This window comes from Alexandromys fortis, unplaced genomic scaffold (assembly GCF_014885135.2).
Source record: "Alexandromys fortis isolate MF-2015 unplaced genomic scaffold, M_Fortis_MF-2015_v1.1 scaffold_82, whole genome shotgun sequence".
Taxonomy (NCBI): domain Eukaryota; kingdom Metazoa; phylum Chordata; class Mammalia; order Rodentia; family Cricetidae; genus Alexandromys; species Alexandromys fortis.
The window spans coordinates 5,219,123-5,240,527 of record NW_026067963.1 but is presented as its reverse complement, the minus strand read 5'-3'; the positions used below and the strand labels follow the sequence as shown (position 1 = coordinate 5,240,527).

At 45.8% G+C, this 21,405-nt stretch overlaps 1 protein-coding gene across 1 annotated transcript in view; it reads right to left on the bottom strand.

Moving 5' to 3' along the window:
- The window catches only part of Prkch (protein kinase C eta), a 199,596-nt gene that overhangs the window by 75,789 nt on the left and 102,402 nt on the right, over positions 1-21,405 (bottom strand). The window contains exons 3-9 of the mRNA XM_050153694.1: positions 18,509-18,659; positions 17,158-17,192; positions 14,737-14,825; positions 13,475-13,604; positions 11,163-11,290; positions 8,625-8,768; positions 8,263-8,436 (exon numbers count right to left, since the gene is read on the bottom strand). Of these exons, the coding sequence (XP_050009651.1) occupies positions 8,263-8,436; positions 8,625-8,768; positions 11,163-11,290; positions 13,475-13,604; positions 14,737-14,825; positions 17,158-17,192; positions 18,509-18,659 (851 nt within the window). The remainder of the gene's footprint in view (positions 1-8,262; positions 8,437-8,624; positions 8,769-11,162; positions 11,291-13,474; positions 13,605-14,736; positions 14,826-17,157; positions 17,193-18,508; positions 18,660-21,405) is intronic.

The following is a 21,405-nucleotide window of genomic DNA, read 5'->3' as shown; positions in this document are numbered from 1 at the left end:
CTCTTTGCGCTGGCACCCAGTTCGCGAGCTTCGGGCAAGGGAGCTGGAGGTTAAATTACACAAACACACACAGACAGACAGTGACACGGGTCATCCTTGAATTCCCCAAGAATGCCCCCCCTTTATTGTGTTCAGGGGCAGATTATATAGAGATAGCCATGGCCCAGCTATACCCACCAGAAACCACTCTCCTGCCATCAGGAACTCCTGAAGGTCTCGTGCTCAGAGCAGCTGTAGGCACTCAGATCAAGGGATTACAAGAAATTCAGGATCTTGGGTCTCTCTGCTCCGAATAGCCAGAGACAGGGGCAGATGAACAGCTTCACCTTCTGACTGCTTTTTTCCATTCATGTTCAAGACTCTGTTTACCAACAAGTGCAAGGCCCTGTAGCCTCAGGAGCACAGAATCTGAAATTCTGTGCCTGAAGGGGGCCCCCTTGTACACTGTCCCCAGAGGTTGTCAATTTGAGGAGGTCAGCCCAACACACAGCAAGGTCTAGACATCCTAATTTGGTCTGTGGATCTATCTCCATAGCTACCAACTTGAAAGAAAGATGGTCCACGCTGATGGGCTGGGAGCAAGCAGGGATGGGAAACACCAATACCGTGTTCTAGTTAGATTTCTATTTTCATCTGAGCCGAAGGCAAACTACAGCAAGTGACCCGTAAGCAGACCAAACTGCATGTGAAGTAAGTCAGTGCTCAGGGAAAGGAGAAAGCCTAGTTCCAGAGGGAGCAGAAGAAATATCCTTAGGTGTTTCACAAAAGGCCAGAAAATGCATAGGGTGGAAAAGCAAGGTTATATATGCTTCCCAGATGTAGACACTGCAGAGAGGGGAGCTTTCTTGGTACAGTGGAACAGCCACGGCACACAGCTCCATACACACTGGCTCTTGCTTTGTGACCAAGGACAGACTGTTTAACCTCTTTGGACCTCAACTATCCAAACTGTTACAAACGTCTTCAATTTCCGGGATTGTTGTGAATATTGCAAGATACTCTGCCCAACAGGTATTTATTGAATATCAGAGTGCACTTTCTGAGGCAGCAGTAATGAGTAGAAGTTTCTAGAATGGATGTCAGGTCTCAGCGAAGTTCCAGCTTCTGCCTTTCTCCCATCCTGCAGAACTGGTACATTTAGAGTCCAAGAATCAACCAGGCATGCTGAACCTCACAGGGGCCTCTTTAGACTCTCATTGCCTTGGTCTCTTCTCTCCTAACCTGCAGCCTTGGGGTCTCTTCTCCTTGCCCAGGATGGCAGAGCACCAGAGCATGGAGAGCAGATGCTGTGCCAGGAGCTGAGTGTGCCTCCTTCCAATCCAGCTGCTGGCAGCAGCTCAGTGTTGAATGCAGTGTGGGCTGTGCCCTGTGCATGCAGCCCCTCTCCACTTGAGACGCATACACAGTGGTACCCTGCCCACTAGAAGGATGGGCATACTTTTAGGTGGAGATGTGTAACTGATTAAAATTTTAAAAGAAGGAATTTCTTAAAGACACTGGGCGCTAAGAAGGCAAGAGACTGAACTCAAGGTTCTGAAGCTATCACTCACCCGAAATAGGGGTAGAAGAATAATGCCTTTCTCACAATTAGCTTTACTAATAACTAATAGAACATAAATGGAGAGAAAAATATGGAGAAAGCAATGCTCCCTTGCCCTCGTGTTGCTGGGTGACTTCCCTAACATACTTGGAGTCTGCTGAGAGCCACTTTTGCCTGTGTGTACAGACTCTGAACAATCTCGCCTGCAGAAATGGGGCCTTGGCTGTGCAGAGCCACAGGCGAAGAGCAGTGGATCCCTCTGGGCTGCCAGGAGCTCCCTCTGCAGGGCTGACCCAGGAAGGCCAGCGGCCCCAGCTCTGAGGAAATCTACAGCAAAGAGCCAGTCCTGTTCCTCCTGGCTTTGGGAGCCTCTGTGGTCTACAGCCACCAGAGAAGCTGATGTAAACACAGCCAAACCCCTAAGGGGTGAGGAAGGACCTGGTGCAGCCTTCTCCTAGGTGCCAGGTGCGGGGCATTCTGGGCTTTCCAAGCAGAACCCCTACTCTGAAACTGGGTCTCTGAACAAAAACTAACACTGCCCCTTCCTGCCCCTTCTGTCTTCGTTGCCTCTCACCCCCCTGTCTCTCCCTCTGCCAAGCCTCTTATCCCCACCTATTTGTCTCTCTTAAACTCAGTAGCTCACTTCTCTCTTCCTGGCCTCAGCTGAGCTCCTTCTACTCAGTTGGTAAGCCTTGGAAGGAAGGCAGCGGGGTCTCCATTCTAGGCCATAAATGCCAAGGCCGACGTCCACTATTGAAGATGCCAGGACCTGGAAGTGAATTACCTTGCATGGACCAGATTTGAGACGTAGGTCCCTAGTGACCAAGTGCTCCTTGCTGAGTAATGCCCTATCCTCCTCTCTATCTCTGTTGTTTAAAACAAAACACAACACATATTTGAAAAAGACACCCTTCCTCAGAAATCCCACCACTCAGCTGTAGTCCCAGTAAGATTTTTGGCATCATTTCCTGCTGGTGCATGTAAGGGGGGCAAAAGCTAGCTCATTGTCTTGATCAGAACTTGATATAGATACAAACCATCTACATCTTTGTAAATTCTCTATTCTTTCTTGGAATCTTCTAGACCTGTAGTTTCCTAAAAGTGTTTGGTTTTGAGGGAATGTTTTAATAGTTCCATGTTTCCCTGAACTGCCGACAAGGCAAGGACAATAACTGTATCTATCTTATGTGATGAGGACGTCATGCCATTAATCATACATGTCAGAAGCTTATGACATTGTCTGATGCAAAGCACTTTCGATTTTTTTTTTTTTAACTGACCAGCCAGGTCTGGAACTTGTGGACTCAAACGATGTTACCTCACATACCGTGTCTGGGACTACAGGTGTGTGCGCTCATACCTGGGAGAGAATCCTCTTCAGTTAGTACATTATTTAAGTGTTCGCCCTTTGCAGGAAGCTCAGGTTGTTTCAATTTAACTCAAATGGTAAGAAAGCAACTCCAAAGATCTAAAACAAAAAGACCTCAACAGGTATTTCTCAAAAGGAGAACTATAAACAGTCATTCGATGCATGAAGCAAAAATGCTTGCTGCTACCCATCAGAGAAATGCAAATTGAAGCCGTGCTGAGACACCACCTCTTCCCTGCCAGAACTTCTATTGAAATGATGAAAGAGCTGAGTGCTGGCAACAGTGGGGAAGAAGGAGGACCTTTCACGTGGACGGCGGGACCGCGAGTCAGTCAACCACTGTCCAAAACTGAATGAAGATACCTCAAAAGTTAAAATGGAACATGCATATGATCTAACAATTCCATTAACTCGGTGTCTATCCAAAGAAAATGAAGTCAGCACATTGGAAAGAGAATTGCATGCCCCGCTCACCGCAGCATTAGCCATGATACGGATGAACGGACATAGAAAGTGTGGGGTGGACATACAATGAGATATCATTCAACCTTAGAACAGGAGGTGACCCTATCATTTGTGATAACACACACGGATCTGGAGAAGATTAAGCGGAAAAAAAAAACATGCACAGGAAATCAAATCTAAAAAATTGGCATGAGCAGAAAGAACAATGTTGGGTACTAGAGCTGAGGGTGGAATGATGGAGTAGCTGTCAATCAAAAAATATTCACAATGGGGGCTGGAGAGATGGCTCAGAGGTTAAGAGCACTGACTGTTCTTCCAGAGGTCCTGAGTTCAATTCCCAGCAACCACATGGTGGCTCACAACCATCTGTAATGAGATCTGGTGCCCTCTTCTGGCCTACAGGTATATATGGAGGCCAAATGTTGTATACATACTAAATAAATCTTTAAAAAATATTCACAATGAACTAATAATATATTAACCATATTTAAAAATTAAGCATCTTTTAAAAACATTTATTTATTCTCTCCCTCTCTCTTCCCTCTGTGTGTGTGTGTGTGTATGTGTGTGAGTGTGTGTCAAAGCAGATGTGTGTGGGTCAGAGAACAACTTTAGGGAATCACTTCTCTCCTTCCACTATGTAGGCCCTGGGATCAGTGTCAGGTGTTCAAGCTCAGCGGTAAGTGCCTTTACCCACCACATCGCGCTGCCCCAGATTAAGCATCCTTATATATATCAATCTTTTTCTTACACTGTTTCTGTTAGCTAGACAATGAAAAATAAAACCAGCAGGTCCAACAGCTTTTACAAATCTCACTAAAGGTCATGAGTCACCAAGTGTTAGAAAGCATCATGCCATCAGAAGGTTCCAGAACTCTAAATGATCTCTTCCCTTATAAAAAATAATATTTATGGGGAGATTTTGGCAGAAACATTTATGGATTCCTAAACCTATACAGAAAACTTGATAAAGTCTCTAGTATTTGAAACTTGCTTATTGTTTTTCTTTTGGCAAGAACAGCAGGAGCTCCCAGATTCCCACGTTACAGGGGCGCCGGGATGGTTGCCTCCGGTGTGGGGAAGTGGGTGTTCATCACAGGGCAGCCTCAGCATTCAAGAATTTTTATGCTTTTATTCACTAGGGTGTGGGTAACCTGCTAGTTAGCCTCACCTCTGAACCACGAGATGGCTCTTTATCCTCCACTGAATCCTTCAGAAACTTCACTTTCTTCCTGTGACCTCCTGGGGTTTTACAGCATTCTCAGGCCATTTAGACCAGGGAAACCCAGGAGAATTTGGATCTCTAGTCCTGAGGCTCCACAGGCAGAGCTTCAGCAGCACGAGTGGGCGGCCACTTATGCGTGGTGTGAGACTACATGTGACCCATGGGCCGGAGTCAGCCTGACCTACACTTGAACCATGTCTCCACCACTACCAGCCCAAGAGACTCTTAATGAGCTCCCCACTTATTTGGGCTTCAGTGACAGGGATTCTACAGGATCACGAGGGACGTCACATTATTGGACAAGGAGCATCCCAGGGAAATGGTATCTGGTAGACAGTGGATGTGGAACTCCGATGCCCTGTCTGTGCTCACTGCAGAGCCACTGAGAGAAGAGGCCACAGTCATTTAAGAGGCCATAACTTGTAGAATCAAGTACCTAGAGTCATCTAACTTCGTCCTCCCTTTTAGGGACTAACATTTTCATCCCTTTACACCCAGCGTTACAGTAAGAATATCTTGCAGATGGAAGCACCTGACTCCCCAGAATCCCCAGAGGATAAAATGGAAACCTTGTCTCCAAGTGTTACCATGTGTAGAACTCATTTGGTTCTTGGTCTCCATCATTCTTTCCACCCTGTAACCTGGAGGTGGGGAGCATTCCCTTTGGTCTTTGTTTTGGAGACAACTGTAATTCACACCCTTTAAAAATGTTACAGAGTGGTGGTGTGCTGGTGAAGTCAAAATCACTTTGCAGTCAAGACTGCCACCTTGTGGCCAAACATCAGACCTTCACTAGGAAAGACCCACCGATGGAAATCCCTACACTCTCTGAAATGTTATTACTGCTAGGGTCACTGCACAGACTAAATAAGACAGCAGAAGCAGAACTACGGGAACAACGCCTCGAGGGCAGACCATAAAATGTTATCTGCCTTTTACTGTGATGGAGGAAGGAACAAGTGGGCTCTATTCAAATTTAAATGCACACGTCTCCTGAGAAAAACTACATCTAACAATATGTCATGTAGAAACTCCTATAAACATGTAAAGATAAAAGTACAAGGGAACTTATTGCAAGGTGGGTTGAAGTAAAAGACCAAGTAGGTAATTAAACATAGAATAAATAAATTAAATAAGGAAATTATATTATATATAACTATATGTATACACACATACATAAGTATATATATTCATATATGCAAAAGCTAAGGTCTAAACATATAGCCTTGCCTGGCCTACTTGGCCTTGAAACCATGGCGATCTGCCTGTCCCTGAATCCTGAGTTGCTGTGATGAATGTCATACTCCACCATGCCTTGCACACCATGTTCTTAAAATATTATACAGCTATAAAAATGAAGCAGCTAGATGTACATAAATATGGAACAATTTCCAAGATTGACCATTACTGTGTTTAAAAAAAAAACTAGTGTAACCATAGTCAAAGTAAAGCACTGTTTGCATTTTTTATTTATTTTATGTATTTGGGTGTTTTGCTTGCATTTATGTCTGTGTACTACACACATGCCTGGTGCCTGCAGAGGCCAGAAGTGGGCATCAGTATTCCCAAAACTGGACTTATAGACAGTTGTTAGATACCATGTGGATGCTCGGAACTGAACCTGAGTCCTCCTGTGGGGGAGCAACCAGGACTCTTAACGGCTGAGCAGCCTCTCTAGTCCCTGTTTGTGTTTTTAAAGGATGATGTGCATATGACGTGCATGTGCTTTCATGAACCAAAAACTTGAAAAGTCTCCTGTGATAGCGAGGGCAAAGACACTTGGACGCATTTGCCGCCTAGTGTAAGAAGATTGCAACAGGGCCTTTCATTCCTCTACTTCTGTTTCTTCAGCAGCTTTCTGCTGCATTCCACAGCCTGGTCCTGCTTTCCTGTGCAGGTCTAGTTTCAGTCAGTGCTGTGGGATAATGCTCTTGTACACTGTAAAAATTTGTTATGCGTATTGTCCTAGTAGAATGCTGATTGGCCAGAAGCCAGGCAGGAGGTCTAGGTGGGGCAACTGGACAAGGAGAATTCTGGGAAGAGAAAAGGTAGAGATGGAGCCACCAGCCAGATGCAGAGGAAGAAGGATGAGAATGCCCTACTGAGTAAAGGTACCAAGCCATGTGGCTAAACATAGAGAAGAACTATGGGTTACTTTAAGTTGTAAGAGCTAGTTAAAAATAAGCATGAGCTCCAGGTGGTGGTGGTGCACGCCTTTAATCCCAGCACTCAGGAGGCAGAGGCAGGCGGATCTCTGTGAGTTCGAGGCCAGCCTGGTCTACAAGAGCTAGTTCCAGGACAGGCTCCAAAGCTACCAAGAAACCCTGTCTCGAAAAACCAAAATAATAATAATAATAAGCTAATAGGCTAAACAATTTATAATTAATATAAGCATCTGTGTGTTTTTTTGGACTGAACAGCTGCAGAACCAGGCAAAACAAAAACCTCCATCTACAAGTCAGGCCCTCCTCAGCTTCAGAGTCTCATACTGTACTGAAATCTGCACACACCTGATGCTCACGTCAACCCCATCTGTGGGAGTTGTTTGCCCACTGTTTGGAGTACTCTTTTTACCAACAAATTTAGAGTCTCACTTCTGGCTTCAGATTAGCTGTTCATTTCTATCTCCAGTCAAGTGAGATGTTCCATGTGTTCCCACACCACCTCAGGTTCCCTGATAGCAACACAGCCAAGGGATGCACCCAGGGCTCAGTCTCCCAGACAGCAGGAAAATTCTGAGTTATCTTTTGCGACCTGGGTGTCTTCATAGAGGTCACCTTCCCTCTTTGCTGATAAGAGAAGCCCTGTTATGAATCCAAGTCTAAAAAGGCAGCAGAGTGGCCTGGCCCAGAGTATGAAACGAGTGAGTAGTATAAGACAGTCATGATTCATCAGCTCACCTGGTGAGCTATCTCCTCTCCAGGCCCTGCTGCTGAAAAAAGATGCCCCAAGACTAAGAAAGGAAAGTGGTCCATGCGACCTACTGGCCTCTGCTTTGGATGCTGTTCTGTCAAAGTGTAAAGGTGCAACAAATACTCTCCGCTAGAAGGCGTGTGCAACAGTGCTAGGCAAGGAGTTGAACCCTAGGGGTCACCACCACTTTACACTGTGTGGATTTGAACCAAGACCACCCTGGTTTCTGTTTAAACAACCGTTAGCTCAGCATTCTATTGACTGCAGCAAAAAGAATCCTACATTGCTACTCTTAACATCACAGGCAGAGACAAACCCCAAGACTAGTCCAAAGTACTAGACAAAGAGTCTTTAAGGCCAAGAGCAAGGTCTTGGGATGAATCAAATCAAGGTGCTCTTTCTGGGTCCTGCTCAACTCTTTCACTCAGGTCCAAGATTATCCAGAATATAGAAGAAGCACTATAGCCAAATTCACCAAGATAACCCATGACATTCACTTTACTGTTAGACTTTCATAACTTCTCTGATGTAAGAAATTCATGCAGAAGATCTTTTCAATATCAGGGCGCACAACCCTTGAGGTGACCCTTCTATGGGACAGCATGAGGGAAGGGGTCTGCCCAGGTCACCAGAAGTGGCCAGCGTCTTTAGAGCCCATTCCACACAACATCCTGATATCGTCAACATCTCAGTATTATCTCGGCTCTTGGAGACATGGGCTGGGCGGCAGGGAGCACCGGTCATACTCACAGGAGTCTGAAAGCAGCAGAATAGCTGGGTGAGGAAGGGGTGGTTGCGGGCCAAGGACAGGATCCTCTTCTCCGTCATGGTGCATTCCACATCGTCATCCTGCAGGATCACATCCTTCTTCAGCACCTTCACGGCGTACAGGTCTCCTGTTTCCTTTATCCTGGCTAGCATCACCTAGAGCGACGCAGGAGGGAGCGTGAGGGAGACTTGACGGTTGGGTACATATGTGAAAGACCAGTGTGCACCCACATACATACATGTACACAAACAGCACACTCACACACACATACACACACACAAACAGCATACACACACACAGCGCATTTGTTATTTAAATTCAGCTGGTCAAAGCCCAGACTCACCTTCCCAAAGCTCCCCTTCCCCAGCACCCGGATGAATTCGAAGTTGTCAATGCCGAATCTGCTAGAAGAATTGACACCGATCCCATTTCCTTCTTTGGAACCCTCCTTTCCCTGCCGCCTTAACGTCGATCTGGAAATGAGTTTCTGCAAGGAGAAGGAATGCAGAAACTCCTGTGAGCACAAGGCAGGTATGGATAGGGATAACTTCCGGGCGGGGAGCCATCTCAGCCTCCACCCATCATGTGGGTGAAGTCAGCCCTGGGCAAATGTTTAGCTTCTTCAACTCAAACCCCTCACCATCCGCTTCTGCTCTGTATGCACGCCCTGCTGTGTGGAGAATGTGCAGAAATAAAGATGCCAGTGACTTAGGCTGGTCACTGGTTTCTTCTGCAATGGCTTTTCCAAGAGCAGTCAATTCCAGGAGAGCCACCTAGCGACCACTTCGTGCAAAGAGTGGTTTTCATGTTTGCTCGGAGTCACAGCAGCAGGACCAGCATTTTTTTTTTTTAAAGACAAAAGCTTACATTATATAAATAAAGAGGAGGGGCAGCAAGAATTATGGTGGGTAAATCTAAAATCTCAGCAGCCTTCTCCATTATACATTTCTAAAACAATATACAGACACACATTTCCATACTAAATTTTAAAATGTTACTAAATTATCGTATTATTTCAAAAGGGTCACATTTACTTTTTACATCTTTAAATGCCTTTTGAGAACACGGGGCTGCTTCTAAACTATTTATTTTTAATTGTGTGTGTGTCTGTTTCTGTGGGCATGTGGACATGTGTGCAGGTGTCACGGAGGCCAGGGGAGGGTTTTGGATTCCCTGGAGTTGAAGTTAAGTGGTTGTGAACCACCTGACACGGGTGTTGGGAACTGAACTCTGATCCTATCAAGAATAATACTCGCTCTTAACTGTTGAGTCATCTCTCCAGCCCCCAGGAGGCTGCTTTTGTTTGACTGGTTTATTTATTTATTTTAATTAATTAATTAATATTTTTGTCTTTTGAGGTGCTGTGAGTAGACCCCATGGCTTCATGCATGTTCAGAAGTACTCTACCACTGAGCAGCTCCTTCACTCTGAGAATTGTGATGTTCTTGATGTACCTTTTTAAAGTACATAGTTTTAAAGGCTATGCTTGGATTCTAGGCCCTGCTGGAACTTGTAAGCAATGTTGAAAACAAACCAACCAAGACACAGCACCTTCAAGGATCTTAAATATGTAACACCATAAAACAGGGATAACAATATAAGAAAATGGATTATATTTAAAATACAATGGTTTTTATAGATTCCCTGATTCCCTCCTCTCAGTCTCTTGTAAACTTTTCAAAAATAGAAAAATGATTAAATTTTAGTTCCTCTACCCGAATTCTTGGTTGGAGTTAAAAACTCAAGAGCCTGCGTTCCTTAATCTCTTTTTAAAACAGATTTTCTCTCTGGTGACTTATAATTCTCTCTTCTTAATGATGCGCTGACAGCAGGTAAATCTGGTTTCCCCACTATTAAATACCACAGCATTAAAGGTGCTTGGTCTGAGAGACAGGGAGGCACTGCCCATTCTGGGACGATGTCACCTAGCCTGCCTTATTTCATCCTGACATACATAACGCTCCCTCTCAGGACCAACCATCCTATGCATTAGGACCCCCACCTCACCGTTTTAGCATCCTACCTGCCTACCCACGAGCAGGCAGAGAGGTGGACTTGCCCAGTGCCTTCCTGCAGCGCACCCTCAGTGCGAGCCCTGATCTCGGCAGGAGCCTTTCTGTAAAAGGGAATGAAATGGTAGTACTGCTGCTTTCTAAGTCAGGAAGAACCTCAGAGGGACTGGACTTCCTTCCAGAGCACTCAGAGATGACTTCACGGTGGGTCTGGGCCTCTCCTGAACTGGCTCTCCACCTACCTCTTTCCCATCTCACAGCCATCCAGGCGTGGCTATCCCCAGTTCCCTGCAGACACAGGCTAAAAAGTAGAGGTATGAGCTGGGAAGCAGCCCAGGCTCTGATGGACATCAGTTGGATGTCCCTTAGGGAGGATGCAGGACCACACCCGGCCGGGGCAACTGAACCACCCCACCTACTGCCGAGTGTCCAGAGGAAGAAGCTGTGAGCTGCAGAACATAACAGACAGATTCTCAACCCCGGACACATGATGCAGTCTCGGGAATGGAGAAGCACAGGCAAGCCCTTTGGAGATGAGGAGGCTGAGGCCTGTGGCTACTGGCCCGTTGTCCAGCTTGGTCATCAGCCATGAGCACACTCTAGGCACCTACGTTCTGAGATTTTCACCAGACCAAATTGATGGGAAGCCGATTTTAAGCAGAGGGATCGCTTCCTGATACACGTGCATCCTCACTGTTGCTTGCCGTAACTGCATACAAAACTCTTAGATGGGAGAGAAATACTTCTTTTAAAAAAAATGCAGACGACCTTTTCAGTGTATTTGCTGTGATTATGTTCCCTGCATTTCATCTGAGCTCACCACACCTGAAAAATAGGTAATAATAGGCAACCAAAGGCAAAGGGCTCACCGAGGTTGGAGAAATATTTCCAGGTTGGAGACCCATCCCTGCCAGGGTCTTGGCAAGCTCCACCGCATTCACCCCACAGTTTGGGGCCACGTTGGCCTGACATCGAATATGTACATTCATTTTACATACTGGAGGGAAGAAAGCAGAATCCAGAGTCATCCCGTGCAGTAGAGAACATTAATAGCCTAAGGACTGAGACGGAAGGAACACTGCAGGCTGACAATGTCAGCCCACAGAATTAAACCCATACTCAGAACAATGCCTGACATTTTATCTGTTTCTGATTTGTGCAGAAGCAGAAATCCTAGCACACGAAAGAATAACAGATTTCAAAAAGCAGATTTCGAGTCTTTTCACTGTGACTTGACGGGATAGACTCATCTAAATCAAGTGTAACAGTCGCTGCTGCCTTGGCAGCGAGATACAAAGCAGAGATTAAAATGTTCATCGCGCTGACAATCGCAGGCGATTGGATAACAAAGAATCATGCCGACGGGCCTATTCCCTCCTTCTGATTAACAGTGAAATAAAAAGCAGCTGTGTACATGCTGCAGCTAGGTCACTGTTCAAACAAGGTAGAGACGGGTTTCTGAGGGAGAGAGCTCCTTCCAGCTCCTTTCTGGGTACTGCTGTGGTTAGGTGGCGCTCCTAGCCCACAAAGTCTATCCGGCGGGGTTGTGGTTCTAACTGTTCAGTAGGGGAAGACAAAAAAAAAAAAAAAAAAAAAAAAAAAAAAAAAAAAAAAAAAAAAAAAAAAAAAAAAAAAAAAAAAAAAAAAAAAAAAAAAAAAAACANAAAAAAAAAAAAAAAAAAAAAACAAAAAAAAACAAAAAACAAAAAAAAAAACAACTTTTAAAGTGCTTGAAGGTCAGGGCAGATGACATTTGGAGCAGCGAGCAAAGCAAGCTATGGTTCTTGTGCTCGTGAAGGCTCTAAGGTTTAACCGGCAGAAATAAATTCCTATCTGGTGTCGGGAAGTGGGTCCTGCTGATGGAAGGGCCGACTGAAGCCGTGTAGGACAAGCGCCTCTTTGATGGTGTCGGCCCGTCTTTGGAGGCACACCACAAACTAGACTTTACAGGGATTGAGCTTGTCATTTTGGGGACGCGTTCTTTATGAGAAAGAATGCCACATCCAGCAGAGCGAGGTCTGAAGCTTAAGCTGCATTAGCTCCGTGGGAAATTGCCTGGCACAGAGGGACACGCACTACAACGACCTCTCAGAACAACCCGGTTCACAATAAAAATAAAAGTTGTAGGAGCCAAGTCAATGGAGGTATGCTGTTCTCGGGCAACCGGGGACAGAGAAGAGAAGATCAGTCCCAGGCACGGATCTGTATACGAGCCAGAAATAGAAGAAATCACTCAGGTGAGACACTCAGGCCGGCATCAAGCCACGTCTCAGCCTCAGCCTCAGCCTCTGGCTGAGCTGGCTGCCCTTCCAGGTGGATGAAAAAGATGCTAGAGGGGCAGAGAACTTGGCTGTTGTTGTTTGTGTTGGTTTTCTTACTCTGTAACTCAGGCTGCTCTGGACCTCACTGACACTCCTATGTCGGTTCCCTGAGTGACGGGATTAGAGGCGTGTGTACCACTGTGCCTCACTAGAATTTGGTCCCTTCTGTTGGCAGACGCAGTCTGACTATCCCAGACAGCCAAGAGGAAGCTGTCATCTGAGTGTGTGTTTGATAAGGCTTCAGGTGGACCCCACGACAGTCAGACAATCACATATTAAGGGGAGATGAACTTAAGGCCAAAGCTCCCACAACCCCCAACAAGACACTCGGGGCCTTTGAAGAAGTAAGAGCTCTGAACAGCACTGGGTATGGCTGGTAAGCTGCCAGCCACCATCAAAGCTTCGCTTTTTGCCCTACCTGCTCCTTCAGTCACATCACAGGGCTCTTGCCGACCACCCACGCAGCTCCTGCTACACTGACATCCAACTGCTGCTTACTTCATGTGGGAACCAGTGCTTACTTAGAACCTGAACCTTCTTCCTCCTTCCCCACACTTCCTCCAATGCCCCTTTCAAGTGCCTTTGAGCTCAGTCTACACTCAGCAATGAGTAGCTAACAGCCAGCATGGTAGATCACGAGATTTCACATCTAATTTAATCTTCTAATATTATTTTAGGGATCGGATCGCATTCTCTTTACACGCACGACATGCTCAACAAATGATACGTGAATGACCCAACTCAGATATGGACATGTAAAAGTTCAGCCCTAGGTCAGATTTTGAGCCTACAGAACTCCACAGGTGTCTCGTGTGATGTTGCCATGGAGAATGTGGGAGGCCGGAACCTCTGCATCTTACTTTTACACTGAAGTCCTTGTCGCATTATCCCCCAGAGCAAGGAGCCACAGTGATCGCAGAATGTGGGCACCTTGTAGTTGTGAATGTTGAACTTGTGTGGGATGTTGATTCCGAAGCGCTGCTCTGCAATCTGGAGGGAGAGGAGAAAGCTCAGCTCTCACAGAACATGTTTGGGAATAACCGGAAGAGGAGCGCAGCGAACGTCAAGTATCGCGATAACCCCTGAGCACGGTAGGTTATCCTTCCACGCTTGTCTCTCAAGCCTTAGCACCTTTTGTTCGTGAACCAGACAAGGACCGAGATGCAGGTGCGTGTTAGACCATTCGCCATTAGGAGAAAGACACAGAAATTAAAATGTTCCTGTTCACTTTTATATTCAGATCACAGTTCTCGGTTCTAGAAACCGTCACTCAGAAGACACGGGGTCAGAGAATGAAGCCATCCCAAAGTGACCCTGCAGGGGCCACCTCACTCAGCCCTTCCAGTCTTCATCTGGCATTTGCAGTTAGACAATGTGAGTGCAGACTTCACGGAGTTTCCTCACGTGCCATGTCTCACGTACCTCCTCCCCATATGCTCTATTGTCAGCCTCACAGTTTGAAGCCACAGCTACAGGTGCACCATGAGAAAGGGCAAGACAATGACGGCTCCTCTGTGGACTCTCCTGGCCTCTTTCCAGCTCATCTCCTTGTGTGTGGTGTCCCTACCCTGCATGTCCCCAAGTTGGACTTCCCCAAAAGCATCCGCAAGTCCACTAAATGTCAACCCACACTCCCCCTGCTTTCTCCCTCTGGAATTTAGAACATATGCCCATCCCAGGCAAATGCAACGGGAGCCTTTCCACTGAGACATTTTCCTGGAGTTCCTATGAAGCTGAAGGAGGCTCTTTGCTTAGCAAGCATTATTTACAGTTAATATACTTGTCAGTTCTATTTAACCGCTGCTAATATGCCTGAGTGAGGCCTCGATGTTTCAGGCTGATGCACAGAGAGGCTCTGAGCTGCCAGAGCATCACTATGGAAGCCAGACTCGGCATTCCAATCCAGGTGCTTGTCCAAGCTTGGCGTCTCTCTCTTCGCCAGAGCTCGGAGTATAATGGTGCAAGTGGCATATGCGGGTTCTAAGGATTAGGGGGAAGACTGAGGGGAGGGGTGAGGGCGGAGAAAGGAGGCAGGAAAAGTAGGGAGAGAGGGAAGAGGGAGAGCATATGGGGCAGAGGGGGGGAGATTGGGTGCTTAATCAGCAGACCAGCCTTCTCTTACCTTGGCATCCACTTTGTTAATATTGTTTTGGCAAGTGCAGGCTGTAACAATGAGATGATGGCAGCGTTTATGGACGACGCAGGTGCACACTAGAAAATTAAATCCAGCAATTACACATTTATCAGACGCTCCCGGGACAGTTGGCTACAGCAGGCAACCAAAGCTGCCCGTGCCAGTGACTGGCAGCCAGTTGCTCTCCTCCTTCCTGCATCCGTGGACACTACCCTAGGAAGACCTTTGTTTCAGTGCAAACTGTCTGCCACCCTGTCCTGAGCTGCTCCCTTCTTCCTGACTGTACGGCATCCTGCACCCAGCTTCGGAGGAATCTCTTCACAGTATGACCCTGGTCGCAGGACTGAACACGTCCAGCGCCATCTCACCGCCATCACCGGTGTTCAAACCCAGCCAGGTTCCAGATCCCTCAGGGGCCACCGTGCTACTTAACATCACCCTTCTATGAGACCCATTGACTTCAATAAAATTAAACTGTATGATCTTTCTAGAAGTGTTCCTCCTTTGTCTCTAAGATAGTCTACTTGCCTGGTAGCTAATATTTATAATAAGATAAAACTCAAAGAATAACTCACCCAAGAAAATATTTTCTACCTGTCTCCCCGCTCTGATTCCCATAACCCCTCAGACCGCTGCCCCTTCCTTCAAATCTTCCACACATGGCTGAGGTCTACCCGCAATTGCCTGCATTGTTCTGAGTGCTCAGTGGGCAATTAAAAAAAAAATTGCAGAATGGCTCAACCAACTTTCTGAGTATTCAGAACGCTGAGTAGTACCCTCAGTACATGTAATGATCCAAATTTTCCATCTGAGCATGGTTTTCACTGTGCCCCACCTGTTTTTATATTCTTCATTCTTATTTAATGCAATATTTTTTAAAAGATGTTCTTGTAAGCTTCCTTTGCCTCCTGTGCTACCTAGAATGCAGTGTTTTCTTTTCAAATAATGAAGGTTTCAGGTATCTTTCTGCTGTTGGTTTCAAGTTTAATCCCATTGTGAGCTGGCAGGATGATTCTTTTGTTTTTGGTTTTTGTTTTAAAAATGTGTGAGGACATCAGTTACAGCTGCTATACTAATCACATGCTCATTTCTCATAACTTGGAGACTTCAGTGGAATTTTTCACGTGTAAAAGTAAAAATTAGATTCAAGAGGGTGTCTCAATCAGTTCTCCTAAGTGAAAAAACACACTACACCACCTCCTACAAAGAAGAAAGGGGATTTTATTTTTCCAAGACAGGGTTTCTCTGTATCTTCGAAGCCTGTCCTGGAACTCCCTCTGTAGATCAGGCTGACCTCGAACTCACAGAGTCTGGCCTGTCTCTGCCTCCTAAGTGTTGGGATTAAAGGTGTGCGCCACCACTCCCAGCAGGATTTTCTTATTCACGTGTGGACTGCCAATATAGACCATGTGGTGCGGAGTTACCAATCACCTGGAGGGAGAAGTCAAAATGCCCGGCACTAATATTCAGACCGATGACATTCAGGCCGACAGCAAGTGAAGTACGCACGAAGGGCCAAGTGGATCCAGCCCACATGGACCCGCCTGGGAGGAAATTTCTTTCCCAGTTCCATTTCACCTTTTCCTATGTCTGCAAGAATACTAGTAAGCTGATTTTACCTTCGACTTGTGAACATGGGAGGTATTTAATTGTAAAAGTCCCCTCACATTGACAGATTGATTGATTGATGATTGATTGATTGATTGTGCTAGGGAGCAGGACCATGGCCTGGTACATGCTAACATCTCATTTAAATTTTTTATTTTATGTTTATGGGTGTTTGGATTGTGCAGCTGTGCAGCTCATGCATGCAGTGCCCATGGAGGCCAGAAGAGGGCACCAGATCTCCAAACTGGAGTTGACACAGTATGAGTAGCCATGCAGGTGCTGGGAACTGAACTATGGGGTCCTCTGCAAGAGCAGTAAGTGCTCTTAACCACTGAGCCACCTCATTTTTTTTGTTTTGTTTTTTTTTCCCCCTGAAATCATAAGTCTAAAAAATAAAGCTAATTTGGATAATAGTATCCATACCTTATGCAGGTGACATAGACACATATCAACTTTCAAAGGCTCACCCTGCCAACACTGTTATGTGAAAAACAAAACTTTATCTTCAAGACTCAAGGGTAGGCTCACACATTGGTACTACTTCTTTGTCCTCTCATGTTTCTGAAGAGGCAAACTGGAAGCAGCTAAACTCTTCTGGACGTCCTTACTTTAGAAATGAACAAATTCCCTCCATATGGTCAAAGCACCCAGGGTCTGGTAAGAACTAGAGTTGCCACACGGGTGTCACGTGACTTTCCATAGTATTGATGGGTAACACGCAGCCTGGCCTGTTTGCTCTTGGCATTGCCATATTTACAGGGAAGAACACGATTAGACATGGTTGTAGACATGTTTTCTTACCTTGGCATTGATAGCCCTGTTTCCCAAACACTCCCCTGTTCAAGACAAAAGGGGGAAAAAAAACCTACTGTCAGTCAAACAGTTCAGCAATGGCGTCTGTAATTACAGCTCTCAAGATGCAGTGTGTTCTCTGGTCCCTTAGGGAAAGCATCACTTCGGGGAAGAGGCACAGACAGTGTGGGGTTCCGAGCCCTTGTTCAGTACGAGTAGGCGCAAAGAACAGCAGCTGGTGGGTTAGAATGCCCCAGCGATAGGAAAGGTAGGGGGTGAGGGTTCCTATGCCACCTATGGTCAGCTGTCTCCTGAATCCTTAGTGAAAACTGTGGGGAGGCTGACCTTAGCCACGAGCGCCTCCATTACCTCACTGCGCCTCTCGCACACGGATGGCAGTAAACACATGTAGAGAGTCAGTCAGACACATACACACATGTGTGCGCATGCTCATGTGCACACACTAAGCACACCACAGTGCTGCAGCTACCAGCCCTCAGCACTCTCCCTTGTCTTGGCCCTACGTTTCCCCCTGGCGTCCACAGGGGGGCAGGAGTGTTACCACTATCGCCTGTTGGTCCATAGCTTTATTTATGGTCTTTCCCTGCACTGTTCTATGGAAGTGTGTGTGTGTGTGTGTGTGTGTGTGTGTGTGTGTGTGTGTGTGTGTGTTGGTGTGGAGGAGGAGCAATTCTATTTACAAATGCCATAAGTGTGCTTTAATCCTGACTCTCAATGAAAGTAACTATTGTTTACATTAATTTTCAGCTATAGACTTGCCACTGCTTGCTCAGTTTTACACCTTGTAAGACATTGCCCTAAGTCTTTAGAATTTCTCGGCTTTAACTATGTTAGTTCCTAATTGCTGGAGGTTAGACTGTGGTGTAGGACCACTAAAGGCTATGAACTTGCACTATATGCCATGTGTCTGGACACTACTGACAACTAGGCTTTTCTCCCAAAAATTATTCCCTATAACTCCTCGCTTGAGCCACACCTTCTTCCAAGCAATACTGTTAATTTTCCTCTTTCCTCAGGCAGCTTTTCTAATTTATCAATTGATTAACTTCTGCCTCTCTGATTCGTGCCTTGGATTCATCAGCACCTTCAATGAAGTTACTAGTGTAAGAAATGATAGCTAACATTTGGGTCCGTAAATGATTTTGTTTTGTTGCTGTTGCTTTAGCAGTGAGATTAAGAGGCCAACACATTAACAGAGGAGACAAAGGTCAGGTCCAAAGAACATTCCTCCTCACCTATACACATTCTCCTGAAACTAGACACACGCCAAGAGCACCTCGCACAACCAGAGGCTGGGGATGTGGAGGGGAGGGGGCTGAGAGTCAGTGGGGCGTCTTACCAGATGAACTCCCGGCAGTGAGAACAGTAGGTGGGCTGCCTCAGGTATGTGGCCATAAACTTGTGTCCGTTGACCTGATGGACGCGCCTTCGCATAGCTCGTTGGCGCTTCCTGGTGAAATGCTTGAAGATGCGGTCTCTCTGGAGGGTGGCTGTGGGTGAGCAAGGGAAATGGGCTGAGGCTATGACTTGGAAAGGACTCGCCACACAAGCATCAGGACCTAAGTTCAAATCCCCCACACCCACTTAAAGAAACTGGACATGCTGACAGGGGTCTGTAATCTCAGGTCTGGGGGAACAGGGATGGAGACAGTGGGAACTCCAGGGCTCCTTGGCTAAATAGTTTAGCCAATCGGTGAGCTCCACGTTCAGTAGGAGACACTCACAAAATTGAAGGTGATGACAGAGGAAGATACCCAGTGTTGACCTCTGACCTCCACATGCACACATGTGTGTGCCTATACACACAGATGCACACACTCTGAAGTACTACAATACATATAGATAATATTATACATAAAAACTGTAATGAATCAGACTAAATAAATGAGCAAGTCGGACACCTTACGTACTCTCTAAATTATTTTTCTTTCTTCAAGGTTGAAAATGTCTCAGAAAATATACTTTTCTAATGACCTTAGGATTATTATATTAGTTCATTCATCTCTGTGTCGCTGGGGTTGGATTCAGGGCTTTACACACGCTTGGCAAGGACTCTGCCACTAGACCGCCTACTCAGCCCCCCTTTCTACCTCTTATTTAGATACAGGCTCACATTCCAGAGCTCAGGTAGACCTTGAGACGTTGATTCTCCTGTCTCAACTTCCCAAGTACTTGGGAATCATAGAATGTACGGGCAGGCTTGTCAGAACCCTTACTCTAAGGCTAGACCAAGTGACCTCCTGGGATCCTATTGTCTGTTGGACATAGGCTATCTTGGGCTAATCCCCCAGCACAGACGGGAGTTTCCCAGGGGTCCGATGCATGGTCTTCCACTCCTCATATAGCTGTCCGGTACCTCGGTTCCAGCCGTGAGCTGTAAGTGCTCGCGAGGGAAACGATCTCTCCTTCACATCTGACCTTCTCACCAACACAGACTGCACAGAATCACCTCTGTTAGCCTTGATTAGGGGGAAGTAACCTGGGGTGGGTTCAAGATTTTCTAATCTGATATTTAAAACTGGTGGCTCCTAATCTGAAGGCCTCAAAAGCTGGGTAACATCTAAAGATGGCGAGCGATGTCTTCCACATCATTATATGGGCCTTTCCCCAACATATGCAGAGACTTGGGAGGAACAGAGTGAAGCTGACTTTTTCACGATGCTTTTTAAGCAAAAAACTGGTATAAAGAAAATTTAAGGAGCTATGCAAGAATATATTAATAATAATTTTGAAATCTAGAAAAAAATAGAAGATTGACAGATAATAACTGTGATCAACTTATGGAACAATGCTTCAAGATATTTATTTATTCGTTCTGAACTGCTCGATACAGTATGACTAGATTACCCATCATCTCAAACAGCTATTATTCCTTCATTATGAGAACATTCGAAACCCCCATTTGAAACCCCTTCTTATAGCTAGCTATTTAGTTAATACGATACAATATCATCAATGTCGATCACCCTCTATGTAAGCAAAACACCAGAATTTGCTATCTGGCTGTAACTTTGCACCCAATTGCTAAAATAGCCTGTCTCAGTTAGGGTGTTGCCTAAAACACCATGACGAAAAGCAACCAAAATTGGGAAGAACATGGTTTATTTCGGCCTATGACTCTCAGGTCACACTCCATCACCAAGGGGATCAAAGCAGGAGTCTTGAGGCAGGAGCTGAAGCAGAGGCCATGGAGGGGCGCTGCTTACTGGCCTGTTCCTCATGGCATACTCAGCCTGCTTTCCTATATTATGTAGGACCACCTGTCCAGAGGTGGCGCAATCCACAGAGGCTGGGCGCAATCCACAGAGGCTGGGTGCTCCCACGTCAGCCTATATAATCAGGAAAATCTCTATAAACTTGCCCCAAGGAGGCATCATTTCAATTAAGATCCCTCTTCTTTGGTATGTCTAGGTTTGTGTCAAGTTCACTGAAACTAATCAGCTCAATCTCAGATATATGTTATTGAGGAATTGTAGAAAAATAAGAAAAGCACAGAAAAATAGTATCCTCCTAGGATGGAGGAAAGGTAGCAAAACCCTAATGACTTAAAAGATGAACAGATTTGCGATTCAAAATAAAGTCTGCTTGGTAAAACACACAAAGTAAAAAGTTGATAGAAACAAACCCTAGAGAAAAGGGGTTTGCAATACATGGCAGAGGGTTGCTCCTTAGGACATGTCAAAATCAACCTGTCATGGTGGCACAGGCCTGAAATCTAGCTAGTTGGGAGGCTGAGCCAGGAGGATCACAAGTTCAAGTAACAAAGAAGACTAGAAACAGAACAGGGTAAAGCACTTGGCTAGAATACCCTAGACCCTAGGGAAGGAAGAGAGGGAGAGAGGGAGGGAAGGAGGGAGGGAGGGAGGGAGGAAAGGAGGGAGGGAGGAAAGGAGGGAGGGAGGGAGGGAGATGATAGAAGGAACTAGTAAAAGAAATAAGCAAACAACTAAGTAAAAATGAGGCAGAGGTTATAAAATACAAATTTAAAACTATGAAAATAGTCAATAAACACATCAGTACATCAAATCCTATGTAAGACAACTAATTCAGAACAAAACTAAACCCTTTTAAATTCATAAACATGAAGAGAACTGTGTCTGCGTTGAAAGTGGCTTGCAGGAGGATAAGCCGAGACCCTAACCTGGCCAGGAGTTGTGGAACGTTCTTGGTGACCAAGCCTCAGGACTCCTCTGTACAGACCAGCCAGCACAGTCTTCCTTGCTCTGTCTGGGAAGG